The 20,619-nt window shown below is 40.9% G+C and overlaps 1 protein-coding gene across 7 annotated transcripts in view; it reads right to left on the bottom strand.

The window, feature by feature from the left end:
• LOC307174847 (uncharacterized protein) overlaps positions 1–20,619 on the bottom strand; it is a 615,960-nt gene that overhangs the window by 333,742 nt on the left and 261,599 nt on the right. For 4 of the 7 annotated variants that reach the window (XR_013824176.1, XR_013824177.1, XR_013824179.1 and 1 more), the window contains one exon: positions 19,541–19,683. Coding sequence is in view for 1 of the 7 variants with exons in the window: in XM_079899304.1 (XP_079755430.1) it covers positions 19,591–19,683 (93 nt within the window). In the remaining 6 variants the exon portion in view is untranslated. Of the gene's footprint in view, positions 1–15,912; positions 16,183–19,102; positions 19,684–20,619 lie in introns of those variants that run through there. The other 3 variants (XR_013824178.1, XR_013824180.1, XM_079899304.1) reach the window with 2 other exon arrangements.

The raw sequence follows: 20,619 nt of genomic DNA, 5'->3' as shown, positions 1-20,619 counted from the left end.
AGATCTGCTTGTCAGAAACAGCTAATAACATCATTCTTGCATTCCTACCAAGATTGTGGACAGGACCCAAGGAGATAACAGATTGACAGTGCTTGAAAATCTACCCAAATGAAGGAATAACCGTTATCATGGAGCCATCTGGAAGCTTTAAAATGATGCCCAATATCTTTTATGCCTAATACTGCCCCAGTATTTTCTCATACCTCCCTACTCTATCCCTGGTATCTGATGTTCCTATGTGGACCACAGGGACAATGTGAATTTAGGACAACTTCGGTGTTTGCTCATGTCTTTCCTCACACTTGATACTTCTCTGCGGTGCTGTCACTTTTGTGAAAACGTTGGCATCTCTTTCGCTTTTCTCCCAGTCGTGAGGTTGAACAAACCAGTGGAGCTTAACATTGGCTCACTCAGCCCTAGATGTGTAGGTCAAACTTCTAGGTAGTATATTTAGGGCACAGAGTAAATAGGCATAGAAATAATTCTTCTTTCTTAGGTCACATCATTTGCTTTTAACAAAAAGAATAGGAAGGGAGAAAAAAGCCAAACAGTGCAGAGGCTATTACTCTTCAAGGGCAGAATTATTTATCAGTGAGTGGTTACTTCTCATTAAAGGTAGCAGTAGGAGAGACTTCCCTGGTGGCACAGTGGTTAAGAATCCACCTGCCAATGCAGGGGACGCGGGTTTGAGCCCTGGTACGGGAAGATCCCTACATGTCGCAAAGCAGCCTGCGCTCTAGAGCCCATGAGCCACAGCTCCTGAGTCCACATGCCACAACTACTGAAGCCCATGTGCCTAGAACCCATGCTCCGCAACAACAGAAGCCACCGCAATGACAAACCCGCACACCGCAATGAAGAGTATCTCCCGCTCGCCCCAACTAGAGAAAGCCCGCACGCAGCAACGAAGACCCAACGCAGCCAAAAACAAATACATACATTCATAAAAATTTTTTTAAAAAAAGGTAGCAGTAAGGAATCTAGAAACATCTTGCCTTCAAATTTTCTCGTACACTCAAATGCAAACTGCTTATATTACTATTCACCTCCCCAAATAATTTTGATTAAAATATTGCCTTTCATTAAAATTTAGTAATATATTTTAAAAAGGAAAGGTGTTTATCAGTCATTTTCACCTTAGTACAAGGTAGTGTATAGTACTTTATATCTGAAAGGGATTTTGCTACAATGATGTTGGAAAGCATGTGAAGTGCCTCCATAGTTAGAAAGCAAGAGGTGCCATGTTAGTGTAGGGCCTGCTCTGCTCCTCTAGAGCGGTTTTCACCCCTAAAGGTTATTAGAAAAATTATGATCATATTACTCACTTATATTTATAGTACTACAGTCTTCATGTAGCATACATGATCCCATGATCTTCTTACCACAGAATGTTGGAATAAAAGAGAGAAACCCAGGGAATGCCTTGCCTACAAAGAGATTAAGACTTTATATAGATTACAAAGAGGCTTCCAGAATCAAGGGCCCTGACAGATGCTCAGCTATATGCCTGTGGCACTAGCGGTTCCTTGGTTCAAAAATTTGAATATCACATGGCTAACATACAGGAATCAAGTACAGGTCTTAGAAACTGGGTGGGGGGGTGGGGTACAGTAGAAATACTGGCTCTGCCCTTGGCCCAATGAGCAAAAAAAGTGCTCAGTTGCAAATTAGGATCCTGGGCAGTAAAAGAGCGACTCAAGAGAGTGATTTAATACTAACCCCCCACTTCACTGTGGGCAACACAGAGGGAGCTGGGGTGGCTTAACTGGAGAAAGAGACTCTGTTTCTCTCAGTGCAGGAAGATGCGACACAGAAAATGAGAGGGGGGTTGGCACTATTAGAAGCCAACTAGTTATGTTCTCTTAACATTTAAGTGGTAGGTGGAATAAAACAGAGTATTGCTCTGACTTGCGCTGGCTTACCACCGATTCACTGGCTAAACTAGACATGTTGCTTTACCTCTCTCTCTCTCTAATCTGCTCATCTCTAAATTGGGACATTATTTCATCCCTACCTCCTTTAGGTTGTTACAAAAATATTTTCCATGTTTTTTGTAAATGAAAAGGACCATAAATACATTTTAAATAGTGAGCTGGCAAATACATGAAATGTGGTAGAAGGACACTGGACTTGAAGCCTAAATTTGAGATTAGACCATGGCAAGCCCTAGGGACAGACCATTCGAGTCCTAATCTTTATTCTACCACTTAAAATTACTCCATGTATTGGTTTCCTAATCTGTAAAATGAAGATAATAGTAGCCCCACATCATACAATGGTTATGTCATCAGATTTTAGTCCCAGAATCCCTGTTAATTCACTATACGACACTGGCCAAGTTATTTCACTTCTTTGGGCTTCCATGTACTCATATTTAAAACAGAGGTTTCAATCTCAAACAGATAATTTCTAAAGTTCCTTCCATGGCTAAATTCCATGATTCTCTAAGTTACTTCCATTCATTATATACATCATTTGTCTGTGCACTGCATATAAAGAAGTAAATGTTGCAAACCTTTAAGCTGATAATGAAATACTGTCATCAATGACTCGGAAATGTGTTAGAAACAGAAAAATCATGACTAATAAAACTGATCATGTTCATAGCAAAAGGAAATGAGACACTAAAAATAGTAATAGAGACACTGAATGTTCCGTTCATAAATGGTACAAAGCAAATATAAGTTGTCTATCACTATAAGTCAGTCTGACTGACTGACATAAACAAAGACATAAGACTGTAATTAATGCACACCATTTACAAATATAGGGAATGGAGGCAATTCTTTAACCACTAGTTGCAAACCACAGTTTAAGAATTATACTCTCAATCATTTTAAATGGATTGAAATCCTCATGTCAGCCGTGAAATTTGTCCTCAGAGCTCTCCCACGCACAACTCCTACATAGGGGACAGAGCCAGATGGTTTACAACCCCTGTACACTGCTTTCCGTGTAGAAATGGCAATGGTAGGGCTGTTTCACTGCCTTGCATGATTCCTGGGAAAGAGCATGTAACCGGTTGCTCCCAATCTTCATTGACTCCTCAAAAGCTTTAAAACCTACTTATAATTTCTGCCTAGGAAATATGGATGCCAACTAAGTCATACCCCAGACAAGCTAGCATCTTTCATTCTGCCACTGAAGGTTCTCAAAAATGTTAGGAGGAAGTGCATTATAAAAATTGTCAGTGCTAAATGCAGCCCTGTATTTAACATTTGTTACTGGAAGAGAATTATTTTTTGACTCAAAGCTCAAGGTGTTACCAGGTTTCTATTTCATTTGTCACCAGGGTCATCAGCAGGGTTCCGTCTCCTACCACCCATCCTAAGCACGAGCAAGCTGACATTCCCTGACTTCTAGAATGTTAGCCCAATACCATGCTCCACATCCTGGGCCCTATGCCTCCTTCCCAAGTGTATGTTCTTCCATGTCAGGTGTCACTTTACTCAGCCCTGAAGTATTTCTGAAACCTCAATCCTCTTATCTCTGGTTCCTCTGCATTTTGCATTATTTTATTTCTGATTTTAAATCTCTAATTTGGTTGGCTTTAGAATGTGGTGTCCTCATTAGTCCAGACGTACAACCCCCTTTTTTATACTCAGGTGAGCTGTCCCTCAAACTCTCTGCAAATAAACTATGAAAATGTTAAGTTATCTTAAAATTCTCTTAAAATTTATATAATCAAAATGTGAAATGGATGCCTTTAGCCTGTAACAACAAAAAAAGTGAATTACTTCATTCAGCAAGTACTTGGGCTCTTATCTAAAAACAGAAACATTGCAGAAATTGGTCACAACTATATGTCGTAAGACCAAAATTAACTTTAATTTCCAACTTGATTTAAAATAACCTATTATCAAAAGCCAATGCAGGCTTTCAGTAATTTTTCTGCATTGGTTCTAAAGCAATGTTTAATGAGAATATTAACGTTTTTCTTATACCTTCTGCCTGTCAGAGCACTTGTTTCCAGTCTTCTTATAATAAACATTAAGAATCTAGTTCACATCATGCTGCAACAGTAAAGTTGAGTAAAAACTGAAAGGAAATACATCTTTAGTGAGATTCCATCATCCCTTATCAATGCCATAATTGAGGGCTATAAATCTGTTTCTTATACAGTTCATGAAATAAAATACTTAGTGGATTGTGAATGACATGTTATAAAACGAGGCATTAAGTATCGCAATTTGTATTTAAATGTGCTTCAGACATAAATAAATGCTCTATAAATAGCAGGCTTTCTCAAGTCACAAGATGTAACCTTCCATTTACTTCCAGCAGATTTGGGAGCAGAATCATTACAGAGTGTGTTGCTGTCACCAGATTGTTATTTTATCTTGAATTAGGTTGTTTTTTTCTTTACATGTAAAATACTTTATGATTACCAAATTGTTCAAGAGCTCTGCAACCAAAAGCAGCTGCAAGTATTGCCTTTATAAGTAAAGCTCCTTCAGAGAGCGTCAGAATGATCTTACCCTTGAAACTGTCTTGTTTGGCATTGACGTTGCTGCCTAATCCGAAATGAAGGTAGGATGGAAGGATGGAATAGGGTAAGAATGAGGCATTTGGAATCATGAAAATCTCTGTCAGCCCAAACTCCCCTTTTGCTTCTCATCCTCTCTAAATGGTCATTTCCTGCGGGACATCACTGTGGCATTTACCACCAAGCAAACCTGCAAAGGAGACACGACCTCCTCAGTGAGGAGACTGGGGAGCAATCACCGCTCACGGCAGCTTTCAGGTAAACAGTGGCTCAGGCCATGCAACGTGCACCTCGTAGAAGTGCTGTGCGTGTGAAAATGAAGCGAAGTTTTAGACCCTGCCCAAAGTTTAGGCCCATGTCTGCTTGCCATCTGGTATGGCAAATCAAATTATAACACTGAAACATCTCTCATTTCTGTTGTGAAGTCACACCTTACCGTCATATTATGCATATGTGAGTGAGCGTGTGTATGTATCTGAGATCTGGTCTTTGACTTTAGAAAACCTGGCAAATCTGACTACTTCAATCTGTTCAAATGACCACTGGCTCACTAAAGGAGAAGACAGACAAGCATGGACTCACCAATGTTTGCAGATGAGAAACACCAGTGAAACACTAGTCTTAACTTCCCTGGGGAACTGAATGAGCCAGAAATGAGCCTAAACAACGCTAGACATAATGAACCATCATGGCCAGAGTGCTGGATGTTGAGTCTAGGCCTAAGATTTGATTCCATGTTAACCCCACTTGGTATTCTATGACCAACAATTCCAGAATTATATTTTCTTATCTTAAAAGGTGGGGAAGGCAGAAGGCTAGGAAATGAACTCTAACATCCATTCTAATATTAACATGCTCAGATCTGAGTCTGAATGTTTCAGTCCTATCCACACCATCCCCTAGTTTGTCACTTTATCGACACCATGCTAGTCTTACCATTTCCAACCCCAAATATAAATTAATCACTTTGGAAGTGGCCCAGAGTGTAATTTCCTATTCTCCAACTAATGTATTCCCTGCGATTGAGCTGAAAAATCTCTATCTCTGGCAATATTTTGCTCTGCTTTTCAAAAATATGACCAGGTTATCTGTGGCTAGAAGCCCCTAAATAGAGCTCACAGCCATCACTCTCCACCTAATGAAGGCTGTGCTCTCCTCTACTGCTTCCCTTTCTCTCCTCGCTGCTTTTCTTTCATATCATTGAGCACCACTGCATGCCAGGCATGGTTCTTGGTAATCAGAGGGGGAACAGTATTTGTAGAGCATATCCCACTTTACAACTGTCAAGTTCAGATACAGTCACAGATCGTGTGAATAGCATACATCTCATTTTAGAAGTAATGAAACAAAGTTAGACAACTATATTGACTTGTCCGAGTTCTACCCACTAGGATATGTGTTCTATAAAAGTAGGAATTTTTATCTATTTAATCCATGGCTGTACCCTAAGCATCTAGAAGAATAACTGGCACATAGTAGACTCTTAAAAACTAATAATACTTATAAATAAATAGTTGCTTGAATGAATCTAATAGCAGATATGTGACAGAGAAAGTGAATCCAGGTCTTCTAAGTCCAAGTCTTATGAAACTTTATATATTCAGAACAGTAGCCGTTCAAGTCACAGAGATTATCCTCAGCTACAGATGTCAGCAGTTATATGAGCTAAGTAACATTAATCTCTGTGCCTCCGTTTTATCATCTGTAAAATGGGTATAATATTTGTTGCAAGGATAAAAAGAGTTAAAGATTTAAAAATAGCTACCACAGTACTAGGCACATCAAAAAAGGCTTATAAAAGCTTAGATCCGTTTCCTTTTTTTCTTCCCTCTTTTGTATACTATCCCCTCTTTCTTTCTTCACCCCCTTTTTTTCTGACTTTCTTTCCAAATTCCTTTCTCTCTCTCAGGGTCCTCTACTAAGTAGCTCAACTTTAAAGATAATTTAAAAAATAAAAATGGCTCTTCCTATTCCCCGTGGCTACCATTTTTGGATAATATCCCTTATGACTCCAAAGCTAGAGAAAATTCCCAGGACAATCTAACAGATTCACAAAGACTGTGATGCTAGCACTTTGTAAATGTGAGCCTCTGTCCCTATACAGAGTTCTTTACAGAGATTTGTTCTTTTTCAAACAATTATTTCATAGTGAGGTTCTGCTTGATTTCTTCAACAACAACAGAAAGGAATTCCTGACCTCCCTATCTTTTCCTTTTAAAGTTCTTTGTTGATGTAGGTATCCCATAAGTTACTACTGATTTGCTTAGCCTTTTATTGGCCACCAGGTTCTCTGTCCCTTTCTTCTCTTTAAATTATTTCTGGAGCCCTTAGAGTCTGTCATTCAGAAAATAGAGCTGTTGCTACTGGTTTTCCAGATGCTGTCATCCTTAGTGATCTTTTCTCTGCTCTGATTTATCTTTTTCATAATAATAGCTTTCACCTTTCTGCTAATTTTCAAAACTCATCTTTCTGCAATAGTGATTTTATGCTTCTCTATTTGGCCATTTTGACCTTTCACAGTGGTTGTCTTTTTATGGACTAATAATCAGTTTGGGGTGGTTAATCTGCTGCTGTTGATATTATAGGCAGATCAGCTGTTCTTCCTTTTCCTCCCTGATTACTCTATTTAATTATTTAATCTTCAAATGTTCAATGTTGTGTTTAAAAAGTACTTCTCCACATTGTAAATTCTGCGCGTTATACTCCTTTTCTTTCATCTAACCTATATTTTATGAGGCTTTATACTAGTGAAACATGCTAATGAACTGAATCTAAAGGATCTGCTCGAAGCCACTCTCCATAAAGGAATGTGAAAAATTCCCGTATGATGTATGTACATCATTCTGGTTTCACCAGATCTAGAGCATCAGTTAGGAGCTTCTCTGAGACACTTAGACTGCCAGGCCAGTTTCATCAAGTACAGCAATGTCTTTATTCTGATCCTCACTATGATTTCCTAATTGTAACCATAAGAGGGGAAATAAGTACTAGATTAAAATTACACATTTTAAAATAAGTCTGAGCCTCTGACAAAATTGTGAGATAAACATACATACCTCAGTGTCTTCCCAGATTCTCTATCCCAGCCCACTTCAACCTTTATAAGTATTCCTCCACCTTTGGCTCAAAAATGGTGAAAAACCTCAGCCTTGACTCTCAAACCCCCTCCTGAACACGGCACCACGGTACCCCATTCAAACCCCCTCCTGAACACGGCACCACGGTACCCCATTCAAACCCCCTCCTGAACACGGCACCACGGTACCCCATTCAAACCTACCCTGCAGATGTAGAACTGCCTGATGGACTGTTTCCCTGACACCCCACCCCATCAAAGTTTATCATTTTCCTAATATTCTCTCCTGATTTTGCTTGAGTCATTAAAATGACTCAAAACTAAACCTCAATTTGATGTTAATAGCCATTAATGACTTCAAAGGTGACCCTTCTCAGGTGACTTAACTATATTTTCAGGGTGCTTCTAATACTATAACCTGAAATGCTAGAAAACGGTGGGAACTTCAAATTCCTCTGCAGATGAGCAAGGGGAACATGTATGGCTGATAACAGGGCTCGTGTCACCTTCCAATCATACTATTTATAAAGCTTTTCGCTCTGAACCTGAGTATGGCTGCCCCTGCTTATTGCAGACTGCAATCAGGTTAACTATACAGTTTGAAGGCATTATTTCTGGTGAAATCTCGATGAATTTATCCACCTTCTTACCTTTGGAGGCACAGTGGTTATGAATTATTAGCTCAATTTCTGAATGCAGAAATATGATGCTCTCTGAAGGGGAATCCAGCCATTCAGATGTTAAGGAGAGCATTTTGGTTCTTTTAAACAATTAAAGGTTTAAATTATTCATATAGTTTGAGGGGCTTAAATTTTTAATTCAAACTAATATATAAAGCAATGGCACTTACAAAAATGGAATGATGCAAAGGGACTTTTATCAGATGATAAGTGGATAAGAGAGAAAAATGCTGACAGATCAGCAGAGTTATCTAAAAGCCAAGAGGCAAGCAGAGCCTTGCAGATACCTGAGCCCGGCCAGAGAACAGAGATAAATGAGAGCAGAGATCAGAAAGCTCATCCTTAACCTTCTGCCCATGGTGAAAGGAGACTCACAGCATGTGAGGTACCTGTCTCTAATCACATGTAAAACTGCAAAACCTGCAGGGTTACTTTGATATGAACAAGGTTAATGTGCTACTCAAGATTGTGACTTCACGAAGAAATTGATTGAGGATGAGGGAATCTGAAAGTGAAAGGAGAACCAAAAGCCTTGTTAGAGATTTATCATGAGAGGGTGATGGATGAATGCCTTCAGAAACCAATAATAGGATTTTAAAGATTCACAAAAGCAGCATTAAGGAGATCTCTGGTGCTTACCTTAGACAAACTAGAGCTGGTGGATGGATGACTACTCTGGTTACAGCTGCGAGCGAAAGCTCAGCTGGTTATTTTAGACGTGACCTCAAGAACTGCCTGTGCTTTATGGAGAACAGACTTGTGGTTGCCAAGGGGGAGGGGAGGGGAGGGGAGGGGAGGGGAGGGAGTTTGGGATTAGCAGATGCAAACTAGTATATATAGGATGGATAAACAACAAGGTCCTACTGTATAGTACAGGGAACTATATTCAATATCCTGTGATAAACTATGATGAAAAAGAATATACATAATCGAGTCACTTCGCTGTACAGCCGAAATTAACACAACATTGTAAATCAACTATACTTCAATAAAATTAAAAAACAAACCTGGGCTTTGGTAAGGTTTTGAATTCTGGGTCTAGTCCTCTACATGACAATTTTATAGATTTAGTTTTAGGGTGATCATTCCACAAACAACAAAGAAAACGAAATGACCATCTAACGATGCACAGACTAATCGTCCAAGAGACCTCAGTCTCATCTCTACCACTCAGTAGCCGCACAATCTTGGGCAATTCACCTCACTGCTCAAGTCCTCTACTTCCTCATAAGAGTGACAGGAAAAAAAATTGTGTCAGCTTATCTTTTTGTTGTGAGAGTGAAGGGAGATAATGAACTTGAAATGATTAGCAGAGGCTTTAGCACTCCAGACAAGGAGCTAACCCTGTCAGAAGCATTTTCATTGCTGTTGTTGTCATTCTTAGTGGCAGTAGTGATAGTAGTAGGTGTAGAAACAAAATAAAGGGGCTGTGGACTCAAACTGCTGTGCAACCATCTCCACCCCAAGTATGGTCTGTGCTCTAACTAGAAAATCTGTCTTGGTTGTTCTCTTCCATAGATAAACAGTCAAATAATTATCCACCTCTTCTTTATCAATAGGTTTATCAGTGACAAGAAGTGTTTGTCATTACATCATTACTTAATGTAAAACATGTTACAGTTAAGCAAGCTTATCTTACTTTTGAATTCACTGCAGTTTTAGATGACCCTGAGGAAGCAGCCAGGACTCATAGGCTATATGAATAGGGGAAATTTTCTGGAACGATTTCCACAGATGGCTAACACCTATTGGATTCTTGTGCCCTCCAATTTCAGCAGGGAATGTACTTTAATGTTGCCCACAACGTTTTTAGATTAAATATGGTTAAGTCCTGAAGTTCTCCTTGCATTTACCGAACAACGCATTTCTTTCTGCTTTATGTATTTCAGAGAAAGGTGGATTCAAATTTTAAAGGAGGTTTTGGTCAGGATAAATAAAGTAGAAGATTGTGGTCACCTGTGACTACCTGGAGTTTATGCACAAAAAGCTGTTTATTTTGGCTTCCAGGCATTAGGCTAACTCAATACCTTTCCAGCCTTACTCAGTTTTTCTTAGTTGACCTGTGTTCCTCCATTCCTTGACTTTCTTCTCATCTCACTCTACACTCTATTGGTGATTTCATCATCTTGCAGGTGAATATCTGTGGTTAACTCTCTCTTCCTACCTCCAGACCCATCTATGTTCAACAGCCAGCTGGCACTCAAGATTCCTCAATTCCGCTTGTCAATGCCAACACACGTTTATTCACTCAACCATTATTACCAGCCTACCGTGTGCCAGGCCATGTTCTAAGCAAAGAAGATAAACTAAAGCTTACAATCTATTGAGAGGAAAAGTTATTAATCAAATAATAACACACCAAAATGAAATTTCAGGCTGTAATAGAGGATATAAAGGGAAAGCAAAGGTTATCATAAAACATTTTAAAGGGGGAATAAGACCAAGCCAGGAAAAACTACGTATCTTCCTCGAATGCTCCAAACCTCAGCAAATGGCAGGACCATACCCTCAGACGCTCAAGCCAAAAACCTAGAAGAGATGCTTCATTCCTCCTTGTCTCACTGTCCTTATAACCAGTTTGTGAGTAAATCCTCCCAAGCATAGATCTTAAGAGTTTTCACATCGGTCCATTTCTTTCCATCTCCTAGTTTGAGCCAAAATTATATTTCCTACCTGGTTTTCCTGCATCAACTCTTGGCTCTGTACCCTGCGGGTACAAATGCCTTTCCATGGCCCCGGTTTCTTGTTTCTAGAAAAAGGCTTTAGTCTCCTAGACCTTCCCTGAGTTCCAAAGGACCTATTCGAGCACTTATTAATTAGGGAAGTGAGCGAATGCAGAAACAAAGGAAGAGTAAGCCAGCATAGGCTTTTCCATGATCGTTAGCTTAAACCATTACCTTCATTTATGACCCCAAACTGTCGAGACAATGTCCTGTGGCTTTAACCAGCTGGTCCCAAGCGGACTTAAAAATTGACGACACTGGGAGGGTCAACTGAGAACTGAAATTCCTGGCCCATCACGTAGGCCCTAAACAAATAATAAACTGCCTCCTAGAGGAAAGATAAAGGATCACCAGACCATGATTTACGAGCTTCCAGGAACATATAGAATAATCACAGCCACCTGGGACAAACAAAATCCTAAGGTGGTGTCAGAAAGTCTACAGCTGAGATTTCATCACAAAACTGGAATCACAGAGGACGCCCTCCCCTTTCGCCTTTAACATTCTTATCCACTGGCCAGCCAGCGAGATGGATTTGCGACAAGCCTGTCTCCCCTCTTCCAGGTTGGCGCCTCCTCGCGTAATAAACGTTCTCATCCAAACCCCGATGTTTCAGCTCGCTTGTGCCCACTGCTCCACAGCGGTCCCCTCCGATCTGGGCTCCACACGGCAACCAGAGTAACGCTTTAAAAACACGTTTATGACTTTTAGCCAGTTCAAGGTGGTGACGTGGGGGATCATGGGCTCACCTCCTCTCGTGGACACATCAAATCTGCAGCTACATATGGAACAACTTCCCTGAAAAAAAACCCTAAAAACTGTCTAAGCAACCTCTACAAATCGCGGGACGGAGAAAAGGCCCACCTTGGAGTGGATAGGAGAGGCTGGGACACAGTCTCACCATGAAGCCCATCTCCCCAGTCAGCGACCCACGGTCGGGAGGGAACGCAATACCCTGAGGAACAAAGAATTTGAATCCACAGCAGGCACCCCAACTTTTAAGACATCCACCTGAGAGACAAGCCTCCAAAACATATAGCTTTGAAAACCAATGGGGCTCACGTGCCCAAGACCCGCAAGGCTGTAGTGACCTGAGAAACGGCTCTTCCAGGCCTGGCGCTGGGACTCACCTGCTCCAGGGACCAGGGCGAAGCAGTCGCTGGGCGCCCCGACCAGTGTCGGGGAGACTGGTCTGCTTGTCCTGCAGCTTCGGGCGGAGGGGCAAGCGTCCGAGGTAGCGCTTAGCTAGACTTGCGGCCTGGCGCGCAGCGTCTCTGGCTTTCTCTCCCTGCCTGGCTCTCACCGGCGCGCCATCTTCTTGCTTTTTCCTTTTTCCTGCGGTGCCATTTATACGCTCTCCCTCCGCTTTGTTCCAGCGGGCAGGCCCATCTTCGTGTTCTGGCAGCATCTCTCTCTCTTTTAACGTTAGGGCTTTTTTTTTTTTCCTTTTTTCCCAGCAGGTGCCAGCTTCATGCTCGCCCTCTGCCGTGTTTCAGAGCACCAGTATCTCGGGGGCTGGAGGACCGGGGGCTTTTACTCCGGTCTGGGTCCCTGTCTTTTGCAGCTGCACCTGTAACCGCGCAGGACCTTATGGGGCCTTCCCAGAACAGAATTCCCCCGCCTGCCTTTTGTCTGTAGAAAAATTTTAGTCAAAGAAAACATTTAATGAAAGACGTGAGAAAACGCAGAAAGGAAAACAGTCAAGCAAGCCGTGAGCCCTCTTCTGAGCTGCTCTGCAGATACTGAAACCGCCACCAGGTGGAAGAAGTTAACTGTATGCTGCCCACAAGCACGTAGACCCCAGACCGGGTGGAACCAGGTTGTTGATGTTGACTCCCGATTACCACCAGCCAATCAGAAGAACGTCCGTCAGCTGATCCTGTAACTGCAATTAGGGTCTGGCTATTCAAAAGCCAATAAAGAGGCCAGGTTGGCGGAAAGGAAAGTTTGCTTTATCCTGGATGCCGGCAACCGGTGGAGGGGGCAGACTCTTGTCCGAAGGCCAGCTCCCCACCCCTGCCACCAGTGGGCAAGAGCTTTTATAAGCTGGGGGAGGGGCTACATGCAGAAACAGCACAGTCAGCTCTGACGTCATCTTGAAATTGGTCATGTGGTGGTCTGACCAGCCTCACCTTGATTGTTTTCAGTACAATTGTCAGTTTCAGGGCCTGTTTGTTTCCATTTCCTTGAGGCCAGTTCTCAGAATTGTGACAGCTTATGTCATGGCTGCAGCCTGGTCATCATGTAGTTAACTTCTTCCACCTGGTGGGGGTTTTAGTATCTATAAGACAGCTCCCAGGATGCGGCTCAGAATATTATTAATAGCTATAGCCCCTGAGAAGGAACTAAAGGTCCTTGACTTTTCTTACTGATTAAACTATTACTGTTTTGTCCTGTTTGACTGCTTTCCTTTGCTTCCACATTTTCTCATTTCTCTGATTAAACATATTCTTTGGCTAAAGTTTTTCCACAGACAAAAGGCAGTTGGAGGACATGGGGGCAAGGACCAGAGGGTCCCGCTCCATTTCACTCCCACACCCCACAAAGCCCTTCCCTCACCCTGTCTTTAGAAACCGTCCCCCGAAAGCCTTTGGGAGGTTCGGGTCTTTGAAGCCCTCGCTGCCCTGGACTCCTTGCTTGGTGCCCTGCAATAAACCCTGCACTTCCCTTCACCACAACCTGGTGTCAGTGATAGGCTTTACTGCCTGTGGGTGAGCAGACCCAAGTCTGGTTCAATGAGCACCGGGCTCTGGAGGCTGGATTTGGGGTAGTTGCAATTCTGGGTTCCACGGGGCTGTGACGATCGAAGAGACAGACTGTCACCCCCAGGGCACTGCACAGATAACCGACTAAGACAACCACCAGTCTTCTGTGAAAAAGACCTATTTGCTGGTCCTGGAGCTTCGGCCTGGAGGGGCAGCCTTCTGGTTTGGCACTAGGAGTCTTTGAAACAGAGGTCGGCAGGCAAAATCTTTCCGTAGCCCTGCGGTGGCTCCAACACTGACAGAATGGAGGGGAATCTGGGCCCCTTGGAGCCTAAGTCTTCCCTGCCAATTGCTGCCTAGAGGAAAATAAGAGCAACATAGCCAAGCCTCTGAGGAACCACAGCCACTAGCATCCAATTAATTAAGATGCACTCTCTATAATTAGTGCTGCCTGCAGCCCACCTTAACTAATACAAGCAGCCCAGGATCTTGCTGTGAGAAATGAAGTAGGTAGGAGAAGATAAATTTTCTTCAAAAACGTTTTTATACACTCTAAATGTATTACATATACACATACATGCATATAACCCTACTGACTATAGTCACACATATATGTAATGTGTGTGTATATATATACACACACACAAACCACATATAATATATTACATATATGTGTGTATTTGACATATATACATACAAAATGCATTTCCTAAAAGGAGCTATCAATTAACAAAACAAGATTAACCTGGTTTGAAATGGAAACTGCCTAAATTTGAGCTGAATGAGCTCAAGAGAGTGGTGCAATTTATCTTTAATAAGGTATAATTTGAGATTTAAAATGTTTCCTTATTATTTCAGGCCAAGAACTAATAACTTTTTTTTAATTGGGGTATAGCTGCTTTACAATGTTGTGTTAGTTTCTGCTGTACAATGAAGGGAATCAGCTTAGATCTCCCTCCCATCGCCCCCATTCCATCCATCTAGGTCATCACAGAGCACTTATCTGAGCTCCCTGTGCTATACAGCAGGTTCCCACTAGCTATCTATTTTACACATGGTCATGTATATATGTCAATCCCAATCTCCCAATTCATTCCACCCCCTCTCCCCCCTCCCCATGTCCACATGTCCATTTTCTACGTCTGCATCTCATTCCTGCCCTGCAAATAGGTTCATCTGTACCATTTTTCTAGATTCCATATATATGTGTTAATATATGATAATTGTTTTTCTCTTTCTGACTTACTTCACTCTGTATGTCAGACTCTAGGTCCATCCACTTCTCTACAAATGACCCAATTTTGTTCCTTTTTATGGTTTTACCTTATATCTAAAAACTTCGTGGAGCTCACTTTGAAGAATAGTTATTTATTAACAATAAATTATTTAAATTACTTGAGACTTCACATTAAATAGAAACCCGAGTAACTTATTAGATGAGGTCTGGAAGAATTTCTAAAAGGTAATTATATATATAACTGAAATAAGAACCAACCAAAGAGAATCAAATCAGCTTCAGTGGCAAATTCATTTTCTCTTAGTAGAGAAGTTAGGGGGTGGGGAGGGCACAGTGACAGCTAACACTATTTCTATACAAGCTGCCTCATCCAAGCTGCCTCCATTAATTAACTTGAGCCTAATCTTCCAAAAAAAGGTAGACCCACACCATTGAACTAAATCTCAGCAGACTCTGAAAATCTGAACAATTTTGAGTAGTGGAACTAAAAGGGAAATTCTCATGAAAGTATGAGAGAGTTGAAAGAATGATAGCAAATCCCATTCTTGATATTTTTATTTTCTAGAAAAAAAATGTCTACAGTTAACTTAGACGTACAGTGACTTTTTTTCTAATTCACCTATTTACCAGGATCTTGGGTTTGTCTAGTAATACAATTACATAAAGTTACTTCTCCTTTGTAAACTGAAAAATTCTGATTTGTTGCTAGATCCACATATCATAGGTTGGTACACAGATCATTGTTTGAGAGGGGTAGATATTGATCAGTAACTTTCACCCCTGGCTGTTAGAATCACACTGTAGTTTTAAAAAATACAGATGGGCTCTACCTGAGATCTTCTGAATCAACATACTCGAGCATAAGGCTCAGATATGTATATTTCTTTAAGGTCCAATGGTAATCAACACTTCAAAAGATGTTGGTCTATATTGATATCTGACTAAAAAAATTTCTTCTCAAATAAAGATTTTATTTGCAATAAATTAAATATCAACTCCATTGAGAACATTGTGATGTTGCTAGTTAAACTGATATCTAAGTGTTTTTATTTTTTGTGTATGTGAGTATAATGACTATTTATTTGGGGCTTGAAAAACGTTTATAAATGTTGGTTGATTTCAAGTTCAGTAAACAGTCATCATTATATTTTCAATTCATAGCTTAATGCAAATCTTACCTTCAGTATTTAAAGTGGGAATGCTTATTCTTATGGAGATATAATAAAATATGACAGAACAATTCTAGGCTGATGGTACTCTTGAAATAAGGAGAATCTGAAAGTCCAATGACAAACAATGCATGGCTTAGTATTTTGGCTCAATAAATAATTTTTACTTTTTATAATTACCTTAAATTCCAGAAGGAAAATGAATTAATTAACTTGAGAGGGATACCACCAAAGGCATTTCAAAGAACATAGGATTAACCCTTCTTCCTGATGCCATTTTCAACAGTATTTGATGGGGCTACAATGTATCCTACTAAACTATTAATTAATTCATTCAGAACATATTTATTGAGTGTTTATCATTTTATACACACTAGTCTAAGCTTTGGGGATACAGGAGCAAACGAAGCAGGTCCAAACCCTTACCCTCATGGAGCTTACATTTTCAGTGAAGGAGACAGATGTAAGCAAAATAAAAAGTAAATTACTTAGTCCATTAGAGAGTAAGAGGCACTAAAGAGGAAATATGTTCATTTCCAGCTACCTCCTTGAACCACGGAGAATGCAGCACTTCTTAGCTATGGGTTATGTTTGTTTGTTTACTTGACGATAAGATGATTCTATTCTAAATCTTTCCATTGCTGACCTAACCTGTGTTGTCCATTTCTTGATCTTTTCTGTTCATTTATATTCCTGTTATGGTTTAATCATGGGCTTACACGATCCAGATTCATGAAAGCTTGGCAGGAAGAGTAAGAGGGTGCTTTTAAATCTCTCTTTCATATAAATTTACTGCCTCTATCCCTTGGCCTCCCACAATTGAACTGGTACACTTCCATGTCCTCTAGAAGGGCTCAGTACAGTAAATGCTCAGGAAAAAAGTGATGCAGTCTGCCTTGGATGTCCCACTGATCTTGCCAATAAAATTCAGTCTGAGGAAGTCAAATTACATAATGGCCTAACTCCATCAATTAAACATTACGATTCACTCATTAACAGGGCCACCCACTGTGGCACATGCCACAGGCAGATACCCATAATCATTTAGTGCCAATAAAGAGAATGGGAGGGTGCTGTCCGGGTGTGTGTGTGTGTGTGTGTGTGTGTGTGTGTGAGGGTGCTGTCCGGGTGTGTGTGTGTGTGTGTGTGTGTGTGACTCCTATTGTTAAATCAGTCCCTATGAATCAGGTGACTCCAAGATTGAATCAGCACCCCTTTAACACATGACTCCTATGTAGCAAAACAGCCCCCTAAACCATGGGACTCCCATTGATTAAATCAGCCCCATTAAATATTGACCCCCCCATTAAATCAATCATTCCTCTTAAATCTCCTGACACCATTATACCAATCAAACCCCTCAGGTTTCCTGACACACATTAAAGCAATCTGCCTTCTTAATTCTCCTGAACCCCATTAAATTAATTGGCCTTCTTAATCTGACTGCCAATAAAACAATAACCCCCCTTAAATCACGGGATTGCCTTTAATTCAACCGTCCCCTTAAAATTACCAGTGATTCAGTCTGGCCCCTTGTATCAGGTGACTGAAATTGAATCAATCACCCCCCCACCACGTGACTCCCTTTGATTGGCTCTGTCCCTATAAATCACGTGAATCCCAGTGATTAAAACAGCTCCCTTAAATACTGTGACCCCATTTAATCAATCCTCTTTCTTAAATCTCCTGATATTCATTAAACCAACGAAATGCCTTAGGTTCCCTGACCCGGATTAAATCAATCTGCCTTTTTAAGGCTGCTGACACCCATTAAGAAGGATGATTGATTTCATTAGTGTCACCATATTCAAGAAGGCAGATTGAGTCAATGGGAGTGCTCACCATGCCCCCGCCCCCCCAGAGTCCAGCCCTGGGGTTCAGCCCCACTACTATAGAGAATGGGTTTGATAACCCCATTCCTTGTGGGGGATCCTAGAAAGGCAAGCCCTTGAGCAAAAGAAATGCTGAACAGTTTGTGCTTAAAAGCAAGCTATCAATAACCCTGAAGTGCCAGTAGAAGCCATCCATTCCTGACTAAGTCTTGATTTCACTGAGAGTGGGACTATTGGTGACCCATACATTTACTCATTTCATGTGTGAAAACCACATTTTTTTCTCTGACTCCTAAGGGCCAGGAAGAATTCCAGATGCTGAGTCAATAAGGAACAATGCTTTTTCTTCTAAGAGTTCACAGAAGTATATAGACACCTAAATAAAGAACCACAATGTCCTATCAGAAGTATTTTACTAAATGTACTTTAGAAACTGTATTTTACTAAATCATGACTTTCACCTGTTTTATAAACTGGATGTCAGATAAAATTTCATTTGACAAGAAGAAATTCTGCTTAACACAAACAGTAAAAATGAGTTTTAAAAACACTAAAAATATATTTTTCTTTTGAAAGTTACTCTTTTTGCTTAATCAACATGGAGTGAGTTATACAACAAGACTTATAATTCATTCCTGTACAGTTAGGAATGCAGACTATCTAGTCTGAAAGCTAAAGAGACTTTCTAATGCCTGAAGATGACTTCATTTACTGTTTTTTCTCTTAATAAATTTATGTTTTTAGTGTTGCTCATCTCAACATAAATTATATAAAATCTGAAGTTTTTAATTCTAGTCGCTTGGACTTTTGAATCATATCTTCTTATAGGCACGAGTTTAATAACTTTTCTATTTTCCATAATACCTAACACTTGGAAAGACTGAAGAGTCCAATACCTGCTGATAGAGTTTGTGAGGCAGATTACCAAAGGAAAATACTGCTATATGAAAACAGACTTTTTTGATATTCTTCATGGCTGGACATTTATCAAACTAGGCAGTGACTATAGCATTTCACTTTGTCCTTAATTGTCTACAAAACAAACTAAGGTATTCAAGACTGTCCAAAAAGAAAAAAAAGAAAAGAAAGGTAAGAATATTCAGTTGAGTCAGCTACAATACTAAGAAGTCTGCTCATCTTGTAAAGGTTTTGTACTAAGGTAGTTATAGCACATGGTGATGGTGGTTTGCCTGGTGTACGAGTTGAAAGCTATCATGATTTTAGAATTATCTTCAGAATATTTGAAGTCATGTAGTTGAAGTTTTATGCAAAATCTCTTATGACTCCAGCCAAACCCTAGACTTTTAAAAGGCAGGAATCGTTCTTTGCAAACATCAGAATAACAGAGGCAGTGTCCTGCACGTGGTGAGTGAGCACTGAACAAAGGTTTGTTTACGCGATTTATTTTAAACTCTTTGCCTAACAGGGAAAACGTCTGAGGCCAGAGGACCTGGGAATAGCCTAAAGTTAGCCAAACTTTGGCAGTCTGGCATTGATTCAAGCTAGTTATAGCTTTAACAAGTGTGAGCTTCCTTCTTTGTCTTTTCAAAAGCTTACTGTGGTTTTGCCAGGTAATACTCAAGCCACGTCAAGATCACCACGCAACAGACAGGCAGCCTTTTAGGGACTCACATTGCATTTCTTCATTCAGTCCTCTTTATGCTGTCTCAGTAAAGTGTCTGTCACTTTCTCTTAAAGGACAGTAGGATGAAGGAACGTGTGGAATTGAGGTCGGGAGCAGCTGTCTTCTCTTTAGCTCCTATAACTCTGATCACCTGGGTAGAGGCAGAAAAGCAGGGAATTAGTCTGGAGTGAACAAAACTGTGTGGACAGAAACTAAAGAAAAGCTTGGGGAAGCCTGGAATATTCAGAGGAAAGAAGAAAGAACCATTTTGAGGACACCAACAAAATAGTCATCTGTTTTTTAGTCTGTGGACTGTTGTTAACACCAGATGCCCTCAGGGGTCTCTGGGAAGCTCCACCTCTGGGAACTTGTACCCCTTCCCTCAGGAACAATGTGCCACAAAATGGTGTGGGAAAATGGAGATGCCTCCTATCTCCCTCAGTATCCTAAGAAAAGAAATTCTGACATGCTGAGCTATGCATGCAGGAGGATTAATGGGATGTGTTCCCAGGGACAGCAGTTAGGAAGCAGGGAAAACAGTGTTGAACAGAGGGAGAAGACAAAGTGAGACGCAGTTGCAACAGTGGCCTCAGCCAGTCACTCAAAAAGTTCTAAAGCTTGGAAGTCCTTCCAGGGGTGTTCCTACAGAGGCAAGGAGTCTAGGCTTTAGTACTGCCCAGTAGTGGCCAGTTGCTGGATGTGGGCTGCTCCTGGAGAGGGGGAATAACCTCAAGCAAGGCAACCTTTTGCATCAGATGGCAATCCTCAGAGAGGGATGCAGTCCTGAGCTGTCAGCAGCCAACACTGCCAAGCACGTAAGAGTAAGTGCCAAGTCCCTTAGGAGGGATCTGAGTGGCATGACATGGTGTCACTCTCCCCACTCAGCCAGACTAATTAAGACCGTCAGTAGAAATGATCAGGATTGATTCTGACCCCAGGATCACGTGTCATTACATTTTACCCTGTGCTGAACAAAGTCCTCACCACGTGACAACTACTACTCTACACAGATTATCTCATTTTATCCATTCATCACTGTAAGATCTTATTTGTCTCAATGTGTACATAAAGAGACTAAGTCTTAGAG

Source organism: Stenella coeruleoalba (genome assembly GCF_951394435.1).
Source record: "Stenella coeruleoalba genome assembly, chromosome: 16".
In the NCBI taxonomy this organism is placed as follows: Eukaryota; Metazoa; Chordata; class Mammalia; order Artiodactyla; family Delphinidae; genus Stenella; species Stenella coeruleoalba.
The sequence above is the reverse complement of the archived record's forward strand: the minus strand, read 5'-3'. Positions and strand labels throughout refer to the sequence as shown.